Source organism: Triplophysa rosa, linkage group LG1 (genome assembly GCF_024868665.1).
Source record: "Triplophysa rosa linkage group LG1, Trosa_1v2, whole genome shotgun sequence".
Taxonomy (NCBI): domain Eukaryota; kingdom Metazoa; phylum Chordata; class Actinopteri; order Cypriniformes; family Nemacheilidae; genus Triplophysa; species Triplophysa rosa.
The window spans coordinates 1,913,869-1,935,429 of NC_079890.1; the positions used below are offsets into that span (position 1 = coordinate 1,913,869).

The following is a 21,561-nucleotide window of genomic DNA, read 5'->3' on the forward strand; positions in this document are numbered from 1 at the left end:
CATATTTCGAAATAATAAAATATGACGAAATATTATTAAAGATGTAAATAGTACTCGTCTTTCTTTCTGTCACGGTACTACAATGAATTGCACGTGGTGCATAATTATTATGTGGCCATTTTTTACTAAGGTGAATTCATGCAAATTTGTCAATTTACAATGAGATGACTATCAAAATGTGTGCGGTCGATTTGGGTGTTCACTTTTTCACTGATGTGTTCAGTTGTGTGCTATGGGACTACGAATGTCCAAACGCATTTATTGCTATATTGGATTTAATAGAATACATGCAAAGTACACTTGTGCAATTTGGTCATTTCTGTGTGCTTCATACGTTACATGATAAAACTTCATATTATATCCATTTATGAATTATTGATGTGCTGCCTTCATCCTGAAACGTGACCAATTATAAGTGAATTTTAAACACACTACATCACCGGCAAAAATGTGTGGTACAAATAGTCCTCTTTACACATGTACAATCTACCTACAATACATAAACAGGTGTTGCTGAAATAAAGGCAGGATAATCTTATATGATAGGATAAACTACACAGGGCACACCGATATTGGTTAAAATACAGTTTCACTTGGCGCATCACAATGCATTGTGGGATTGCATTCTCATAACTGATGGTACATTTGACCAAAAAATGATCTTAGAAGGCAGCGTCGTTTTGCTACCCAGTGCATTAAAATACTGCCAACCTAGGCCTAGGCATCACCTTGGGTTCTGGAACAAAGCCATGATCTTTTATTTGAACTACAAATCATTCAAACATTTGAGCAGACGAGATCATTGGAAGCTGACACATTCAGTTTAACGCTGTTCTTGGATTTCTTTTTGGTCAGCTTGGTGCCGGGCTTCAGGTACTTCTCTTTATTGTGAATGATCTGGATGTACTGGTCCGTGCTGCTGTTTTGCTGGTCGCTGCTGGACGCCAGCGACGCCGAATCCGATTCGGTCAGCGAGGGCTCCACTTTATGCTTGCTCTTGGACTTGACGTGCGGCTCGCCGTATCTGCATGTCGACTCTGGGATGTTTGTTTGAGAGCAAAGGTGAGCGCTGTCATTTACCCAGTCCTCGTCCTGATCGTCGTCTTCTTCATCACCGTATAAACCTTGCTCCATAGACACCTGACTGTCCACCGTATCACCGATGTAGAACCTTGCGCTTTGGTGGAGGTCTGACAGAGAGCGGGGACGTTGCGACTGTCGGATCGATCCCCTCCTGGTACTGCTCTTAGGGTCTTCTTCCTCCTCCTCCTCTTCCTCCTCACTGAGGTGTGGCTGGTGGCTCCGGTGAGGGGTGCGAGGAATGTAACGCTTAACGTTACGCGGGTACAGCTCAACGATCTCCGCAGGTTCATCCGCTAGGCGGTAATGTCTCGGCAGGCGCACGGTGGAGCGCATCTTCTTCCGAGCTTCATGTTCGTTGACGATGACGTAGCGTGTCGTGTGAGCCCGGCGGCCCGCGTAGCTCTGGGCCATGATCACGCCGGGCTCCGTGTGCATGGGTCGGAGGGTCTTCCGAAACAGCGGATCTGAGTGGATGCTCTCGGCATACCTTGTACTAGGGTTGTAGGCCATGTGGTGGTAGGATTTTGAGCGACAGGAACTGCCGCTGCCACCCAAGTATCCAGAGTGCCTGGAACGCAGAAAACTTTTAGAAACGCAAGAAACAAAACATTTTGCATGCTTTCAGTTCATTTTTTGCTATGATGTGCACTGCAATTAATGAAATGATGTGAAATTTAGTCTCAAAATGTAAGCGTTGTTCCTTGTCTACGTCTAAAATGATGGAATGACTGTGAATAGAAATGGACAAACGCTGGAAGATTTGGTATTTTAAAGCTGTAATACATTATTTTGGGTAAAAAATAAACATGTGCATTTAGCAGCTACATAAAAAAACATCAGTGTTTAAAACTGTCTCCTAGAGCCCTGTGTTTTCCGTGATGCTGCATATGCGGATGGAATCGCAGAATCCAAGCATAAAGACGAAAATTATTTAATCAATTATTTTTAAAAATACGACTTAAAATTGAGATACCGATTTATATTAACATACTTGTCATTTTCACCTGTCTGATCAAAAATTGCACTGTAAACATCAACAGCTTTAATTTGTCAAGTGACCATGGTATAAGCGTGATAATCCACGGCTAGCATTTTAATGCACTTCGTGGATTCAACCACCCTCCACTTCCACGGCTAGCCGTAGATTATCCCTTACATATTTAGACTTAGTACTAAATACGTAAGTAAAAAAACTTTAATGAAAAATGAAACCGGAAGTGTGTCTGGATCAGTGTTTACATTTTGCGAAGTGGTCTATAGTATAAAGTGAAAAACTAAGACAATCCAGAAAAAAAATGGAAAAAAAAGAATTGGGGAAAGAATTAAACGCAATTTGAAAAAAAAAGTTACACTTTAAAACGGTAAAGTTATAAAAAAGGTGAACACGTTGAACTGTATGGTACAATTTCCCTGTAAATGTCAGTTTGCGTTATTTGAAAAACCCACGAGAATCAAACGTAATTTTCATGTTTCAAACAGAGATGGCGATAGAGAGTCAAAAGTTACAGATTGCAGCTTCTAGAAAAGATTCTTTGTTGTTTATGCATATTCCTGGTCGGATCACGTAGGCTAGAACATATCCGCACATTGTTCTGAGTAAAACAAATGTTTGTTTTTCAAAATCTTTAACCAAAATGTAATAATTTGCTCTGCCTCAGAAATGATGTTAAACTCAACCACTGGACTCCATTTACACAGATTTTTAAAAAATCCGGTCAATTCCAGATGGATGATTCCTACTGATTTTATGGACAAAATTGCACAACATATAACGAAATTGTTGGTTGTGAATGGTGCTTTTATGTTGACTCGAATGTCTTATTTTAAACCAAATTCAGTGCTTTTCAAAGGATCAAATACCAAACCTGATGGGTATGTACTCCACCCGCCGCACTTGTCTTTGTGGAACTGAGGGGCTGCTGTACATTCTGTAAGCACTACACAGGCAAAAATGAAGGGCAGTGAAGCTTCATGAACTGCAGATGTGTGTAACAGCCAGCAGCAATGAACGGAAACATAAACTTTTATACCGTCCGGCAGCACAGACCTATTGGGAACGTGCTCCGCTTTGTGTTTCTGTCGCACGGGGGCACCTGGGCTCCGCGCCGCCCCCGCAGCCCTGGAGACGTCTGCCCGCGATGCCGACTGGGTGATGGTCCGGATGCTGTTGCCATGGCGAACGGGAGATTCAAAGTTGACGACGCTGCCGTTGGGGCGCGTGGGGGAGGTGGACCGGGCGGAGGACTCCATGCTCGTGATGTCACTTTCCTGTTCTGGCTTTTTATCGGCGCCCTCGGGCGCCTGCAGACGCCCTGTAAATCACACAGCAAACGTTTGGGCACCTGGCGACAAGCTAATATTGCCTATAGTGACGTTATATATAGTGAGCGCAAAACTTTTGCCGTTGGTGTTTGGCAACTAGTGGATAAAATACCTGCAGCTAGCTTAAAAACTTTCTTCTTGTCGTCTGTGCGCTCCTAAAACAAAGACAAATAAATAAAACAAACGGAATTCGATCCGGTTTCTCCTGGGATGCTTATAAATAACCGATCTGTTAGACAAACCGGGATCCATCATAATGAGATTCATTCAGAGTAACGTACGGACTGGAGCTGCAGTCTCAGCTGGCTGTTGGTGACTTTGAGGGATCTAGCGATGGACTGAAGGTAGTAGATCAGCATACTGAAACAAACCGTGACAAACAACACTGAAAACCAACACAAGGTGGAGTCCAGTAAAAGAATCAATCAATCCAACCTTTTTTCGAACAAACTTTCTTTTCGTCATCTTTTCAGGCCAATGTGCCGCTGACTGAGAGAAGCACTTACAACAGCAGAAGCAACGCAGGCAGGACCACCACAGGACTGGTGACGTAGCTCATCACTTTACTGAACCAAAGAGGAAAGTCATTGGCAAAGGTCTCGGAGATGATGTCGTAAATCTTCTCCTGACCACTACAGAGCAGCAAAGAAGACACGTAAAGAAATGCTGGCGGTGATCAACGGTATATTTTCTTATATAGTTCGTTCATGAGACTGACAGTTTCTAGTCTGAGATCTATACCAGCCAATCAGATTTTACACTTTCAGTCTCCCTTTTACAGTTTGTACGAATCCGAAATATACTTTATATGCCACTTAAGTATGCATGACTTAAACTGACAGAAATGTACATTTGCCGTTGACGTTGTTGTGTTGAGCAGCCTATTAAATACTTTTCATTTACACATAATTTGTTTTCTTAAACATTGACGTACACATAGTAAGCATATAGTACTTAATAATAGTAATAAGTAGTAGACAATAAGTATTGTGTTCATTTCAAGAAAACTTACAAGTAACTACGTAGTTAACAGTAACAGTAGACTAGTAGTTTACCAAGAGTGTGTTTTTGAAGTGTACTTACACAAACAAAAAAATGTGCTTTAAGTATTTAACTAACTATAGTGGGCCAATTTAGTCCCAAGTAAGTATTGAAATACACTTACACGTATGCTTATACTTCAAGTGCCTCAATATTAGCATACAAAGTGTACTTAAAATGTACTTGGACTTCAAGTATACCTAATAAAGTGAACTTGAAGTGTACTTATTTTTGGTCAGGGGAGTACCGCTAAATCTGCCAACACTTAATACACTGACATGACCATTATCATGCTAAGATTTACCCAGAGAGTTGTCAAAACTGAATTGAGTTTAATAGAAAACTCTTTGGAATACTTGATTATGATTGGTTAAAATACTGAGTGGTCAAATACTTTATTTAGTTAATTCAACTGCAAAATTGACGGTCGTCACAGGACAGTTTAGTCTCTCACTCTATGCTCTCATTCTTCTCACATAAATAATGAATTTAAACTTAAGCAATACTTCATGTCTATATATTTATTTATTTGGTAGTGAGCCTTGCAATGAGAAGTATACATTCAGATGGATTATCATAAATAAATGCGTGAAATGAATCCCTTCAGTATTATACGAGACCACTCTGCTTTGCATTGGGAGTCCCGATCGCCCTGTCAAGATTTATTTGGCTAAAATGACCGGCTTACTGTACATAATCCCATAACATTATATCCACTGCTTTTAACTTCAACTTGTTTCACGGTCTGAAGTAGCTCTCAGCAAACTGGAGAATCGTTTTAAGAAGTAAAAGTGGAGTGAAAACGTATTGAATTTCCAAACATTTATTCAGTGATGACTGTAAAAAAACTTGAAAGTCTGTTTCCATTACACAGCCCATTATCATGTTCCGTTAAGTGTCTTTTGAACAAGACACATTTAGATGGTAACACTTTACTTTACTTCTGGTAAAACTATCATTAGGATCCACCACACATTCACGTTTGAGATTATTTTTGTATTTACCTGAAAGGTCCGCAGTACTGTGACGGCCTGTACCTCACGATGGCAAAGATGGTGGGCAGCATGCACAGAAAGAGCATGAAGAGAAGCATCGCCAGGTAGAAATTATTCGATCTGTGGAGTGAAACGAAATTCGATTTAAAACAGTCCCATGAAAAAACTGAACAGATCAAATATTTGAGCAGAATCTGTAACAAGATAGAAGTACATTGATGTAACTCTCTCTGATGATCAGTGTTGGGTAAGTTACTCTGAAAAAGTAACGAATTACTAGTTACTAATTACATATTCAATAGTGTAATTAGATTACTGTACAATTTACTCTCTCCAAAAAGTAATTTGTTACTTATCACTAATTACTTTCTATATCCTACATCGACCTTAATTAGAATTGATTCAAGGATAGACATGAAACGGCTCTTTTAATTCATTCAAATAAATAAGAAATATTGGAGGTCTGGGTGAGCATTCGCTTTTAGATAGAATGCATCTTTTGTTCCGGCACTTTAATTTTTGCGACTTTACGTGTCTAATACATGCATGGGCAACTTATAACACACCAACGACACAGAAAAACAAGTGTTAAGTCAAAGTTAGACTTATAACTTTGATGTCATTTCCACTATTGAATATACTACACAGTATTTAGTTCAATTACATCAGAAGTAACTGTAATTAAATTACGGAAAAATAAAGAGTAATCCCTTACTTTACTTTTTCAAGGGAAAAGTAATGAAATGATAGTAACTAATTACACCCAAAACTGGTTATAATCCACCTCCAGCGTTGTGGAGTGTTCGTTTTATCGTACAAAAGCCTGCGGTGTGGCTGAATGTGAATTATGTGCAGATGACATAAAGTAACGTTTTCCCTGACACCTGCGAGAGACTGATAAACCCAAAGCACTCTGACAGACAGCCGCACTGAAGTATCTATTGTTATCTCTGTATTCACCGCGCCGGAAAATGAGAGAGATTCAGATTCAATGAAGCAGGGAGTGCCTGATCCGCACGCTGCTCTTCAATTATTCTCACGGCTCATTTAGAATTAAATTGAGTCTCGCGGGAATTTACACTCCACCCGTTTAGATCTTCGCAAACGTTGTTCTTCAGCCGAGCAAACGTGCGGGAATGGGTTGGAGAGGTTTCAGAAGCACTTGTAACCTCAGAATGGGTTGGAGAGGAAATCACTTCAGTTGTGTTAGCATGATGGCAGATAATCAGAGTCCGATTCTCACAGTGAACCCGAACATGACATCGCTACTGTTAATGAACGACCTCCGATGACCTCATTCTGCCTGACTGACCTGGAGGCCCTGAAGACCTGCTGATGAGGAACGTTACAGGTCAGCACGGCCCAGCTGCGCAGGTACATCAAACCGATGAGCTTCAGGACGTTAAAGGCGGGCAGACAGGGTGAAAAGAACGCTCCCATCCTAGAGGCGGAGAGAAGAGATTTATCTCTACGGACAGGTTAATATCGTGGGATTACAAAGCTGGAGGGCAATGGAGCATTGAGTACCGAGGGAACATGATAGTTTATTGCAAAAAAAGACATGGAAGGCAATATACTGTATAATAATATCATATAAAAATCACTTTATTATCAGAATTCAAGTCATGTAAGAATAGTTGCAATATACCCGTATAGACAACAATGTTACTAATAGTCAGTTATTTTAATCTAAAATGAAATATGACTGATAGGCTGCTCAACACAATTTCAAATATGATTTTTACTCAATAAAAATCACAATACTAATTTTAATCACATTTATTTTTGGCGCAATAGCGAAAATATGACAGTAACAGCCCTAATGTCTTCTCTCTTTATGAATTCTTATAATGATATTTGCATTGCATACAAAGAAAGGACTGATAAATAGATCATGTCTCACTTACCATATCATTCCTTGGTTGTATATCAGATGAAGAACGTTTTCGGCTATTTTAAATTCACCATATTCAGGCTGAAAAGAAAACAGATTTTGGCCATTATTTTTTTTGGTACAGAAACAGAAAAATTGACAGACAAAAACTTGAGACATTTCTAAACACAATACACAGTGAGATGCAGTTATGTGGTTGCTAAGGAACATCTGACTGGGATGCTGCATGGTTGCTATGATGGTGTGGGTGGTTTCTTACCGGACTCGATCAAAATATAATATTCTGGGGCCGGATTTACAAAACTGTTCTTAAGACAAAATATAAGATTGTTCTTAAGTTAAATTATAGGAAGTATTCCTTCTTAAGAAGTTCTCAAGTATTTTCTCAAGATCATCATTTTTTTTCATAAGAAATAAATGTCATGTGCTTTGTAAGAGAAAAAATTAAGAACTTTCTTAAGACGTTTTTTCAGGATACAAAACATTCCTAACGTTTTTCTTAAATTAGAATTTGGACCTTTCATCACACATTTGCAAAAATTGTTTTTGATCATCCACAAATCCTTAAATCAAGATACATGACTTACTACCTTTTTCCTTTAAAAAAAAATACAAACTAGGTACAAGAAAACAAGAAAAAAATATTTCCATCTATATAATATATATCTAATAATCATACATTTTTGTGTGATTCACGTCGTATGAACTTATACAAATAAGCTACCTCGTGAAATAGTTCACGAATTCCTGTGAAACTCAGAACTTGTGACTTACAAACTTGCTCTCCAAATCCCAACAGCAGCAGTCGCTTAAATATCGCACCACCAGCCCTCGGATGAAATCGATGAGCAGGATACTCGCCACCGTGAAGATCATATCAATGATGGAGAGCTTCAACATCTCCTGTGATAAAGACAAACAAAATCCTCCTGCGTGTAGAACTCAGTTTGACTTCATTAGCATCTAAAAGCCACCCATTAAATCAGCCGTTTGGACTGAAACCGATGATGCACGGCCCCGTCTTTAATTAAATATACTGCGTATTTCAACCTATGTATCCGATCCATATTTCAGTCACAATGTCACCACATGAAGGCATACCTGACCGACATATGTTTCCCAGCAGGGGTCTTGCTGTGATCTGGTGTTGTACTCGTAGATGACGGTCTGGTTCAGCAGAGACTGCATTCTCATTGGCTGTCCGTAGGACGCGGTGCTTTTGATAGTGGTAACGCTGTTGTTAAGATCCAAAAGCGTCATGGTAAGAGTGCTGTTCTGACGCTCGGTGATATCTGGGACGATGGTGGACAGGTTGTCCTCAGTGGGTTGGGAGATGGTCGCTAGGTATGATGTTGAAGACACATTTCCTGGAGCCACAGGAATCTACAGTGTGTTATGTGAGATCAATAAAATCTTTGAATATCTGCAAATTTCCAACACGATATCCTTCATATGTTTTCGCATGATCTGGTTTTGCCAGTGACGGTTATTTCACTTCCGGTCACGAGAAATAGCGCGAAAGCGGGGCTCCAATGACTGACTGATTGCAAACGTGTGTTCAAATCTTTCAACGATCCAATCAGTTCTCGATGGACGAAATCAAGTCCCGCCCTACATTTTTTTCTCATTTCAGAAGTTGTTTCACTCAGGTAGACGTCACGATACGGAAAAAATACAATCGCTACTTCCGTTTCATGCCGACTTTAAAATAGGGCTGTCAAACGATTAATCGCGATTAATCGCATCCAGAATAAAAGTTTGTGTTTACATAATATATGTCTCTGTACTGTACACATTAATTTTGTATTTAAAAACACATACACGTACATGCATATATTTAAGAAAAATATCATGGGAACAAAAAAAAATTCTGGATGCGATTAATTGCGATTAATCGTTTGACAGCCCTACTTTAAATGTCTTCATCTGTAAAAGGTTGTTTTGATATTTAAATGTATTTATATTTACCAATAATTGTAATTATACACAAATGCTTCATTTTTATATATTTTTTAAATATACGCATGTACGTGTATGTGTTTTTAAATACAAAATGAATTCGCACAGTACACAGACATATATTATGTAAACACAAAACTTTTTTTCTGGGTGCGATTAATTGCGATTAATCGTTTGACAGCCCTACTTTAAATGTCTTCATCTGTAAAAGGTTGTTTTGCCAACATTGATCTTTAATCATTTGAGCCGTCGGGTCAGATTTCTCTGAGAATCAGTTTGACATCATCTGACTTCAACGCAGCTCAAGATGTATGTAAATATATCGTGTGAAGTAACCTGTAATTTTAGAGAAAAGGTTATAAATAAAAGAGGAATAGAAATGTGACTTACAGCAGAGCTCATGATGTTGACCTTGTCCAAAAGTGCAATAATCAAACTGTACAGGTTTCCAAGATACAACACCAGTACTCTAAACACACACACAAAACAACACAATATTAAAATATTACAATTTAATTGATTAATAAACCACACCAAAAGAAACAACCAAACCATTTCGGCAAAGACGTTAGTTTTCAAACCTGGCGAGCTGGAAGCGGAGGCTTGTTCTGGGGTGGTACATCTCCAACTGTGAGACCAGCTCGAAAGCTGAAGGTGCGATCATTGTGATGAGAGACACAACCACACTGACCTGATGTACATAAAACACACAAACATACAAGAACATTTATCTTAGTCTAGTAAGAGCCAGATCACGTTTAAGATCAAAATATCATACATAATATGGACATGGCAATTTTGTGAAACTAATTAATTTGTTTGTTCTCGTCTTATTTTACCTCTACAATCACATTCATTTTACACCTCCATATTCTTCATGAATTTTAACAATTGCCCACCTTGCGATATAAGCTTGTATCTGCATTTTGAGCAGTTTTGCTAGATCGCGCTTCAGTTTTTGAATTCCATTTGACTACGGCGGCGTGTAGTGTAAACGCAGATTTAAACGAGGACCGTTTTCGTTTTAAAACGCCGTTTTCGTATGACAACTGGCTAATGTAAACACCACCTATGTAGATAGAACCTTTTTGTTTTCTAAAAAAGTCCAAAATGTACACAACGTAAAAGGAGAAAACATCACATAATGTAAATAATTAGTCTTTGAATAACATTTTTTTCGATTCACTCGATTTTGACGAAATGCCAGACGGACCCTTAATAATTCCAAGGCGTCGAATGGTCTCTTTTGTTTCTGTGTTCATTTCTCCTGAGCAATTCCAGGAGAAACATCGGAGACTACTGAAATGAAACACTAGACAACATATAAAAAAATCCAAAATCAAATCATACCTCATTCTTCTCCCACAGCGTTAACTCTGGTTTCTCCTGCTCCAGTTTCTGAGAACGATCCACCACAAAGTAAATGATGTAAATGCTGCCAGCCAAAGACAAGAGGACCAAAATGTTTGCCAGAATCCTCAGACTGATCAGTACGGCTCTGTCGGGATAGAAGAAAAACTTGTGAAATTGTGAATGTGAATCCAGTCAGATCTATCACTTTATGCTGTTATTTTGTTCTGCTGTCAAAGAATTTTCCGGCAGATTTTTTCCCGTCACAGTTATCACACATTGTTCTCAGTATTAAAGCTGTCACGATTATTAAATATTATTTATTTATATATGTAATATAATATTAATTATTATTAAATAATCGATGGGTTCAGATCATCGCAATTATTGCACATCTCTATAGAAGACACTAGGGGGAGCTGTAGTGCATCTACATATTGCATATTTTAGTGTATATATTGTAACTAAAGCACGGCAATACTTGTAAAATGTACCACCACAACACAATCACTTAAAAAAAATAAACTAATGCGTATACCATAAAAATAACCTGCAGTACAATTTAATGTTATTTCAGTGTGAAAACCAGTCTACCAAAATCTCATTAACATACAAGTCAACTTTTATTGTAGTCTTGCAAGTGAGAAAAAACAGACTAGAAGCTTTTCTATGACTGATAGCATCTTAATGGTGGCTTCAATTCACACCTGATCAATTTATTTCATTTACAAGTATTTGGCGGTTGTATTATTGACATGTAAAAACCTAAACCTTAAGTATGATGACCCAATTTTTTCCGATGTATTTCCAAGAAAAAGAGCATAGTCTTTATATTCAGAACAATATGGTCGTTTCGAAGCTGAATAAAAAATGTATGAGAATTAAAAGTCAAAGCTCTAAAACAGACAATTAATCGTCATAATCGCAATGATTTATTATATAATCGTCAGCCAAATTTCATAATCGTGACAGCCCTACTCAGTATACCAACTTGCTTTAAAGTATATCAAGTGTCTATTATGCAAACGATGTACGCCATATTGTATTTTTATGATGTGGTGATGGGTTTGATTCACTTCCCTCGGCGCATGCATGACTGAACAGAACGACACCGCCCAACAAATAGCTTCAATTGTCCCTAAAGTCTGTATATTATTCAATCAAAGATGTCTTGACTGAATATATCGTTAAGTACATCATACTTAAAACTCTGGCGCAATGAAAAGAAAAAACATACACAACATTTGCACATTACAACGTATAGAAAATCCATATCTAAGATAACCAATAGCAGCATAACCCTGCATGCATGTGTGTGTGGTGTTTTCCCACCACATATTGATCTGCCTTAATGCGTGTGCGATTTAGACACTCATCTGTCTGCGGTAAAAGGACGTTTGCATAAAATACGACGACACGCTTCGTCGTTTCGCATGTTCTGCTGCGATTGCATTGGACAGGGAAGAGGTGCATAAATCAGGCGGTGTGACACGGGCCCAGATCGAGAGCAACAACACATCGCTGTAATTCACTTAGTGATACAATCATTCCTTCCCTCAAAAGCCAGAAACACCGGCAGTTTTGTTAAACACGCACTTCTGAGAGACTGAGGAAAGAGCGCACTCAGCACTTCAGGTGATAACAGCGACACACAAATAAAGAGAAACACTTGCAGGCTTGTGTCTTTCTTCTTCTCCTGCTCTTCTACGATGGCTTCCTTGAACAAAAAGAAAACACAAAAGAAAAACTATCAGCATATAAAACCCTTAACGGTTGCCATGGAAACCATGGTTTCTTCCAAATAGTTATTACACTTTTTGTTACCATACAACACAATCTCAAAAATACGATTTGCTTTTGTGCCAGTGATGGTCAGGTTTATGGGCGGTGCTTCTTCATGAAAATCAAATTAAAAAAAAGGTTTTATGTATTTTTTGATCACTGACTCGATATCAAAATATACTCCAATCTGGACAATATTTTAACTATGGTTACTATAGTTATTCACAATAAAATCACAAGGATTTACTCTCGACAAACACATTGACGGTGATCGATATTCCAATAGAACAAATGATCGTATTTCATTTGCACGACACTGATGAGAGTTTAATAACATTTTCCCCTAAAAGTGGAACATGAACTTCTCTCGTAGACGATGTTTTACTGAGTTATAACTGCACGATCATTGAGAATTGAATCATAGATGCAGTGTTCATTATGGGATGTTACATGTAGCGAACGCTCACCCTGATGCTGTTGATTATAGCTGCTCCTTTGCTCTCCGCCGCTTCTGGATTTCCGATCAGATAGTCCCACGCGCAGAAGACCCGCCAGCAGAAGGTGAAGTTCTCATCAGAAGCTCCCGCTAAACTCATGCGGGAGTTTTTAGCCATTCTGATGCACAAAAACACAAACAGAGCTGAATTTAAACACTTTAAATGAACCCCAATCCAGATTATTTAACCGCTAATCTACATTTATTTTTCATGTATGTATTTCAACAATTAGTCTCATTTCTTTGTTTCTATTTGAAATTTAGGAGCAACGTCTAATACTGTGTTCACACCAAACGCGAAGCAACGCGTTCCTCGCACTTTATTACTCGCGGGAATAGTTTGTTATTTTCGCGCGAGTGACACCAAAAACATTGCGCAATGGAGAGTGTCTTCAAGCGTCCGGATCTGTCAAAGAAACGGTAGGTGTCAATGAGCTCTTTGTGCGAATTTCTCGCTCCAGTTGCGTCTTTGCATTGACTTTGCATGTCATTTACTCGCGCAAATCGCTTTATTCGCGTTCGGTGTGAACGCGGCATAACACTAAATTCATACTTCAAATACAACTAAGAACTTCATAAAATCTGCCGAGCTATGAAAGATCAGCCAAAAATGGTGGCTTTACTGGTCTAGAAATGGGACCAGTATCAAACTAGCCTAAAAACCAGCCAGCCTTTTCATCAGGTAAATACAGAAAATCTCAAGCAAAGTGTCTTTCGGTGATTACTTTCTTAACAAAGTGATGAAACTGTAGGCAAAAACTGCCATTCCAACCAGAAAATAGGCCAATGGTAGTCTGTAGCCAGCGCTGCCGATTTTACGCACGTTGCCGTAGTAGCCGTAGAAAAGTACAGAGTACTGTAGATAGCCCTAAAAACAGACATAAAACAAAACTCTAGTGGCAAATTAGCACGATCAAACGCGGCACACGCGTGTCACTTTGGAAAAACAGTAAAGAGAGAAGATGATGGCCTTGCCCCCAATGACCAGATGGTGTCCAGGTCCTGCGCAGAAGAGAGGTGCTCTTTGGGAATGGTCTTGCTGCGAATGGTACCGAACGGAGCGCCAGCCAGAAGCTGATTGGACGACACAGATCACAGAGAAAGAGAGAGGGCGATGAAGGTCGACGGATGATATGTGAGCAGAAATTGCTTTGTGTCTTTGCTTTAGGGTGTGAAATAAATCAAAGAATATTTTCAGAAAGCTCTATTTTCATTTTTAACATCTTTTATTAAAATCCAACCAGGGCAGAGATGGCCTTGGGTTTAAGGAAAAGGTGTTTCAACAAATAAACACACACGGTGGCATTTAAAAAAGATTTTATGTAATGTGCATCTAAACTTTTAGGTCCGTTATGAAATTTGCATGTTTTCAAATGCTCATGTATGAAGGTAAAGTTTATTATGTACTTTTAAGAAGGAATAAATAGCACACTAACCTCGGGCAGTACGATAAAGGCTCCGGTCAAAATAGTGAGAACAATATTGATGCCAAACAGCCATCGGAGGAATATGAAGTAAGAGGCCACACCTGATCCAAAGTGACCTTTGAAAACAACATATACAGTTAAGACAAAACACTTTTTACCCAGGTTGACAAAACACAAATTTGATATTTTGCCTAAAAATCAATAACAATAAACTGAAATAAGTTGAGGCACCAACATTATTAAATGGAAAAATAATAAACAAAAACTGAACTCAATTAAAATCAGGGGTGTAACAATGTATCAAATATCGTATATCGCAATACAAAACCATTAAGAAATGTATCGTTGAGCTATTAAGATAAGTATTGTAAAGCTATGGCAATATATTTTTAAATGATAAAAGAAAATGTATGTTAAATTTTTCAGTAACAGATATTTTCAGTTTTTATCAGTTTACATATAAATGGTTAAATTAAACCCTCAATTTTGTCAATTATTTAAACAAAATAATAAATGTTACTAAAAAAATTTAATGTTTTGGGGGAAATCTTTCATTTGAGTGTCAGTTACATATTTTTTAGATTGTTTTTACAAATATTAAGATGCAGTCGTAACCGTAAACTCAGTATCGTATTAAACCCCTATTTAAAATGTTAAAGCAATATTAAACGCTGCCAAAAACCAAACAAAAACTAAAAATGTAAAAAATCTCTTTCAAAATATCAATAAACCTACAACAAAACTACAAAAAAAGAACATTTTTTCACAGGGTAATTATCATAATTAGTTTAGGCTACCTAATTTATTCATATTGTGTTTATCACAAACATATTAATAGCAACATTTGCAGACAAATTAAACACAAATTACCAGCATAACAGTCACTGAATGGATTTTAGTTTGGTACTTACTTTCAATCTTTTTTATCCTCATCTCCCACGGTATAAAGAGAACAACAACGTTATATAAAACTCTTGAAATCTTCTTCAGCAACTGGAAATGCGACACAAACACGTACATTTACATGAGAACAAATATGAAATTCAACATGTAAAAATTGAATCGAACAGATCGTTTTATTTACAACAATAAATTGAATCCAGGGAGCGTTTCATAAGAGCTGTGTTAAGGAATCAGAGAGCATAAATCTGATAAATCAATGTGTACGGGTATCTGATTTTCAATCTGCCACGAAAGCCATAATCAGAATGAATAATTCTCCATCAAATCCACTTGCTAAAAAGTCAATTAATTTTAATGGTGCTTGGGCAGCCTCGGCGAATGGCATTGGACATTTTAATTAAAGCAGCCTATAACAACAGGCCATAAATTTGAGAGCAACGTCTGAGAGCAGATGAGGAGTGCCGCTGAGGCGGAGAGATGCAGAACCTGAATCTCTCATAAACACAAAGCTGATTAAATAAAGGAAAAGAGGAAAACGGGAAGCAATCACAAAAAATAAAAGAATGGGTGGATGGATGGATAAATGGGTGGCACAAAATCGGATGGCAAAAGTCTCATAATGCGCAAACTGTTCAGACAAAAAATAGATAACGGCTTGGATTGACAAGTGGCAAAACTCTTGAACTGCTTGCCAGGTGGTTGCTATGCAGTTGCTAAGGTGAAGGATGGGTGGGTGGGTTGGTCGGTGAATGGATGGCTACACAGAAAGATACATGGATAGGTGAATGGGTGGGTGGATTGATGGATGGAAAGACTCGCATCCACTCGGCTAAATTGTTTGCCAGGTGGTTGCTATGCAGTTGCTAAGGTGAAGGATGGGCGGGTGAGTTGGTGGACATATTCAATAATATGAAACATTCCCTGCGTCCGAAATCGCCTACTTCCACACTATATAGTAGGCGAAAATGAGTATGAGTCATGAGTAGTATGTCCGAAACCTCAGTATGCACAAAATGTTTTAGTAACAAGGTTCAGGAGGAGCACGTGCAGACAAGTAACTCGGCTGGCTTTCTATTAACAATCACAGAAATCATCCTATAAATAGTCAAGCCGCTTATTTTCGTTCCACACCACTAGCCCGTTTTCACCTTAGCACCGGGTTCGGGCACACACCGGGGCCGAGGGGTAGGTACTTTAAATCAGTACGTACTCTCATAGTATGCGATTTAGTATGCAAGCACATTTTGTCACCTGACAAAACATTTGTTCAACTTACATCAGCACCGGCCGCCTGGTAACCTCGCGTCCTGGTCAGTCTGCCTTCAAACTTCAGGACAATCTCTCTAGCTTGCCTGAAACCAATACAGACCAACTTCAGTCATCTGGACCAATTCACACTATTTTCTGCTATGGATGTGGCAGATAATATCAGTAATAATGGTAGACCATCATCAAACCAGGACAAACCAGCTCCTGCTGGTCTAAGACGGTCTTTTCAGTCGGGTTAATAGACGTGGACTCAAACTCTACCTTTGAGGTTCTTTTTATATATCTTCTAATGAACACAAATGAAAAACAAAGGCGGCGTAAAAAAAAAAAAACGAGGCGCCCGGCATCATTTATAGTAAGTAATAAAAATCTAACGGCAACCTAATAGAGAAATCAAACAAACAGAGACGGAAAATTGATTTTTTTCCAAAGGTGGGTGTATGTAATCACGGGCGGTCACCCGGAGATTATTAGAATGCTCGTAAAATGTAGCGTGAGCCATCTTTGACGCACCATCGCACGTAACCTCATAAATAAATGTGCTAATAAAAGCATTTAGTCGTCTTCTCCGAACATCAGGGAGGATGCAAACATTCACATGCGAAAGTCGCCGTGACCTGATGATTCACGTTTTAAACACTGTGTGTCTGCTTGAACACACCACCTAAAATAATCACGGCTTCTCTAGGCATTGTGGGTAGATCTTTCACCCCCCCACTCGAATGGCACCCGGCAAAATGAGAAAGAGCCGGTCAGGCTAATGAAATAATTACTCAGCTAATTTAGTTTGCTCTCCAGGCGTTGTGTTGTAAACACGGTGGCCGGTTTTAAGCACTGAATATAAATGGTTATTTACACGATGGGTTTAATGCGCGGATGCTTTCCTCCATTATCATCATTTCTCAAAGCTTTTTTTCTAGGCACGATCATTTGGGTGATGGAGTTGAATTATCACGATAGAAAGAAATAATGCTCAGATTTATCTACAGTATTTACCTGAAATGCTGTACAAACATTGGCTCAAAAATTCTTCACTAGTGTATTGTGAATACGACCACATTCTGGCCTCATACATTTATAAATCTTATAAACGCATCAACTTATTTTCGTATCAGCCGTCTACGGAACGGTGTATTTTTGTCAGCATTTTAGTGCTCATGAAATTCTGTTGACATTGTCTTAAAATGTGGTTCCTACTTCAGCACTTTCAGCTTGCGTCGTATCGGCCAGGGTTTGGTTCGGATGTTGGCGATGATCTCCTTCTGAAGCTGAATGTTCTGGAACAGCTCCTCTGGATCATTACTGTCCACCCGCTCTCCATCTTTATCCTCATCATCAGACGGTCTGAAAAACAATCAAAAGCATCACACATCGCTTCACTGTCAATCTTAAGCAGCATCAACATGTGTGGATTTTCATTTGCATGTCAAGATGCTTCGCAAAGATTAGATGGGAATGAAAAAATGTTATTATGCAATTACTGTAACTGTTTTTATAATGTTGCTAATTGTGTAAATACGGACGGCGGGTGGTAATCTGTATCTCATATACTCTCTGTCTTTATATAAAAAATGACAAATAAAAATAAACTCGCCTTGCCTTGAGAAAAAGCCAGTATGTGGTTTAATATATATAAAAGAAATATTCACTGTACACGCAAAACAACGGATGCATTTAAATGAGATCATGCGCAGTATATGTACATAATACACATGCACATCATTTAAAGTCATTTTGCGACGGGAACATTTTATTAAGAAGAATTGACAGAAGTTTTACATCAAAGATTTAGTTGTAAACGAGTGCCAAAAATACAACGCTCCTTTTCTGCTGCCCAAAAACTGGATGCTCACTAGATGCAGCACGTCATAAATATTCCTCATAAAAATGTCCAAAGGCTATGTGAGTCGGGTGAGAACTCTGTCAATTTATCTTTAGTATTAAAACGGGCAGACTTCTGTACGAGTTGGTGGAAAATCAAGCTCACCCGTTTTCGTCCTGGTATGGGGAATAAATCCTTCTGGAATTCTTCCTTATGCTTTTGTGGCGTTTGGAGGATATCAGGGGTCTGGTTATAGTGGCCGGTTCGGTCATGTCACTCATATCCAGCTGTGAAAGTTTCAGCGGTGTTTTGCAGAAGTTCCTCTGTGATGCTGAGGAGGGATGAGGAGTCTGATTCTGAATGAATCCTGCACCGAATCTGCACTAAGCCCCTCCACCGGCTCCAAAAGATGAACTGGACTCTTAAAGGAACAGCGTCGACGAGCTGCAACCTGGAACAACAGGCGACGGACGCACGCGCTTCTGTACAAAGTGGCTCTGAAGTGAGCGAATATATATAAATACAATATTTCACAACAAAAATAATTCAATTTTTTTTTCAAAATGGAACCAAATATAGCGCATGTGATCTGTGCAATACATTTAATGTACAATTATATGTATATCAAAATGACATTTAGCAGATGTTTTAGAGAGGTTTGTAAATCTGCTCTTTTTGAGATGTTTCCCTCATGCTTTCCAGATCATACGCTCATCAACAGACGGCCTGATCTCGTAACTTTTTTTAAAGACGTAGCTAATTTTAATACATTTGTACAGTGTGAATCATAGTAAAAAAGCAATAATGAAGCCCCGACCCTAACTGTGATTGGCGCAAAAGTAGATCGTATTAAAAACACATGAAAGAGATCATACAAATTAGCAATCTCGTAAAATTGTAAACAAACGTTTTTGAAAGTGAAAATTAAATTTACATTTATACAAAACTATGCTCCAACCGGCGTTTCGGACACCTTTTTTTCAAGCTTGATCCTGCTCGACCAATCACCTCGCATGTTGTTATGGAAACGACAGGTCTCGCTACTCGCTTGTCATTGGTTAGCTATGAAAAAGGTGCTTGACGTAGGGCGTTTTTTTTTTTTAGGAAAGTTCAAAAGACGCCCTGAGCTGCAGAAAAAGATGCTGGCGTCTAAAAAAGTGCTCGGGACTTTTTTTGAAAGCACGGTTTACGCCATAGCATTATAATGTAAAACAGACGCTAGCAGCTTCAAAAAAGAAGTCAAATGTGAACACAGCCTTATGCTGCTGAACTGTTTCTGTACACTTTCTCAAAAATCCGTCCGCGATCCCTCATACACACAACTGTTACTTCTTTGGAAAGTAGCTGACGTTCTGCGATCAATCATTTTAATGCACTCTGAGATTTTGTCTAAGCGGTAATAAAAAGACAGATAATATACCCGATAACAACGTCTGATGAATTTTAAGTAGGTATATATATGTGGGCAAATTTCCAGTTGTCCCCAAAACTGGGGCTCAGGGTGCATTAAACCTACAGGACATTGTCACGTACAAAGAAAATAAATGTTCCCACGTGAAAACGAAAAAGTGTCCGGAGCGGCTCGGTATGATAATGTGCCAGATGTAACACTACGCCATTTCTGGAAATAAAGCAGACGGTCCATAGAGACAAATGGCACCAGATTGAATTCAATGAACAGGAGTCTAATTTAATCTCATTTATATGACATCTCAGAAAAACCTGGGCCAGCCTAAAGCGATTTTCGTACATAGACAGCAAATGCGTTTTACTGATTAAAATGGAAAACTTACAACTTATAGGCCACTTTATTCTCAGCATGTCTAGAGCTCATCTAATACCTCGGAAGGCCATGCGAGTCCAGGGAAAAGTAATTATTTGAGAAACCTTACAGCACTAAACGCCCTTCAGACCTCTACAGTGAGCTGATTTTATTAGCACATTAAAAGTTGGCCAATGTCTCGCATTGCGCGCACACACACACGCCTTCACCCAAAAGGTGTCGAACCTTTTGTTCAAACAGACATTAAATAAATGAAAGGCAATGGCTCAGTCCTTTCAGCAGAGTTTTAATAGGCCTTTGTAAACGTTCTCTCATTCTGTACACGTCTTGAAGTTTCAGAACAAAATGCAAAGAGGTTACAGCAAGTCCCAACATTCCTCCAAAAGTGTTCATCAGATTCACATTTACAGCCGAGCCATTTTATTTATTTTTTACAATAGAGTGTCTATCTTGAGCCATGAAACGCATGACAAAAATATTCCCGGCAGGTTTCAATCGAACGTTTAACCCAATAAAAAGAAATCAATGGAGCCTATCGATCGCATTAGAGCTTTCCTGAAACAGACATGTAACAAGATTTTACCCAAAACATCGCATCAGTCATCATTACCATCTTATTATAATATCAGTTATCATACCAAGAAATGCAAACAATATCCTTTACTAAATTAATCATTATAGACAGACGTACAAATGTATTCAATTTTAAACCTTCTTCTATGAACTCGGCTATGAAATCATACAAATACTATTACTGTAAAGTGCTGTTGTCCAAGTCAAAAGAGCCCATCGTACGCTATTTTCGTCGCAAACACTGACCTCAGGTTAAGACCTAGGTCACGTATCAATTGTTCAATTCCTGACACAGTATTCCCACACAATGCCATTATAGTTTTATGTAGGAGCAGTATTTTCAAGACTGGGTGATTCAGCAGCTATATAGAACAAACAAGACTGCTGCAACTCTGAGCATCAATCAGTCCTGCTCAAACCGAGCCACTGAGTTCAATGCAAAAAGTCATCGCATGCTCCTTCGGTTAATCTGGACTACAAGAACATTATATCACCTGCAGAAAGACCTTGCAATGCACGCTGCTGAGGTCAGTCTATCTGTTGTACTGCTCCTGCAGAGATCGGTGAAGAAAGCCTTGAGGGCGATTCACATTTCGCGTCTAAAACCATGCTTTCTCCATTTATTATCAAAGCGCCTAGGAGTTTGCGCTCTCCTGGCGTTGCTAAGCAACCATGGGCCATGCTAGCCGTTGAGACGAGGAGGTATAAACAAAGGATGTATGGATTATAGAGGGTTTCAAAGTGACAACATGGACAAACATTACTGCGCATGCGCGCGTTCTTGGACTGCCCTTAACTTCGGGTTCACAAACAATAGAGCGCCTGTAGATTATTTCTGATAAAAAGCTAAAGAAACCGAGAA

At 38.8% G+C, this 21,561-nt stretch overlaps 1 protein-coding gene across 1 annotated transcript; it reads right to left on the reverse strand.

The window, feature by feature from the left end:
- Positions 1-268: 268 nt before the first annotated feature.
- LOC130556954 (transmembrane channel-like protein 3) lies at positions 269-18,781 on the reverse strand. The gene is made up of 22 exons (XM_057338317.1): positions 18,509-18,781; positions 17,719-17,865; positions 16,529-16,604; positions 15,261-15,342; positions 14,359-14,465; positions 13,898-13,996; positions 13,648-13,790; positions 12,894-13,041; positions 12,318-12,361; positions 10,645-10,792; positions 9,876-9,985; positions 9,685-9,763; positions 8,437-8,718; positions 8,110-8,238; positions 7,349-7,416; positions 6,754-6,882; positions 5,451-5,561; positions 3,912-4,037; positions 3,687-3,765; positions 3,518-3,560; positions 3,131-3,395; positions 269-1,651 (listed from the first exon to the last, which is right to left on the reverse strand). Exons 1-22 carry the CDS (start codon positions 18,622-18,624, stop codon positions 778-780), a joined length of 3,405 nt encoding a protein of 1,134 aa, XP_057194300.1. The 5' UTR covers positions 18,625-18,781; the 3' UTR covers positions 269-777.
- Between the last annotated feature and the right edge of the window lie 2,780 nt (positions 18,782-21,561).

What these genes read in the sequence shown, in the direction of transcription:
- LOC130556954 (XM_057338317.1), bottom strand. Translation starts at nt 18,624, where the DNA reads ATGAGTGACATGACCGAACCGGCCACTATAACCAGACCCCTGATATCC. An exon ending in ACACCATCTGGTCATTGGGG is followed by an intron (nt 13,791 to 13,897) that starts GCAAGGCCATCA and finishes GTCTGTTTTTAG; the next exon opens with GGCTATCTACAGTACTCTGT. An exon ending in GGGAAACATATGTCGGTCAG is followed by an intron (nt 8,239 to 8,436) that starts GTATGCCTTCAT and finishes TCTTTATCACAG; the next exon opens with GAGATGTTGAAGCTCTCCAT.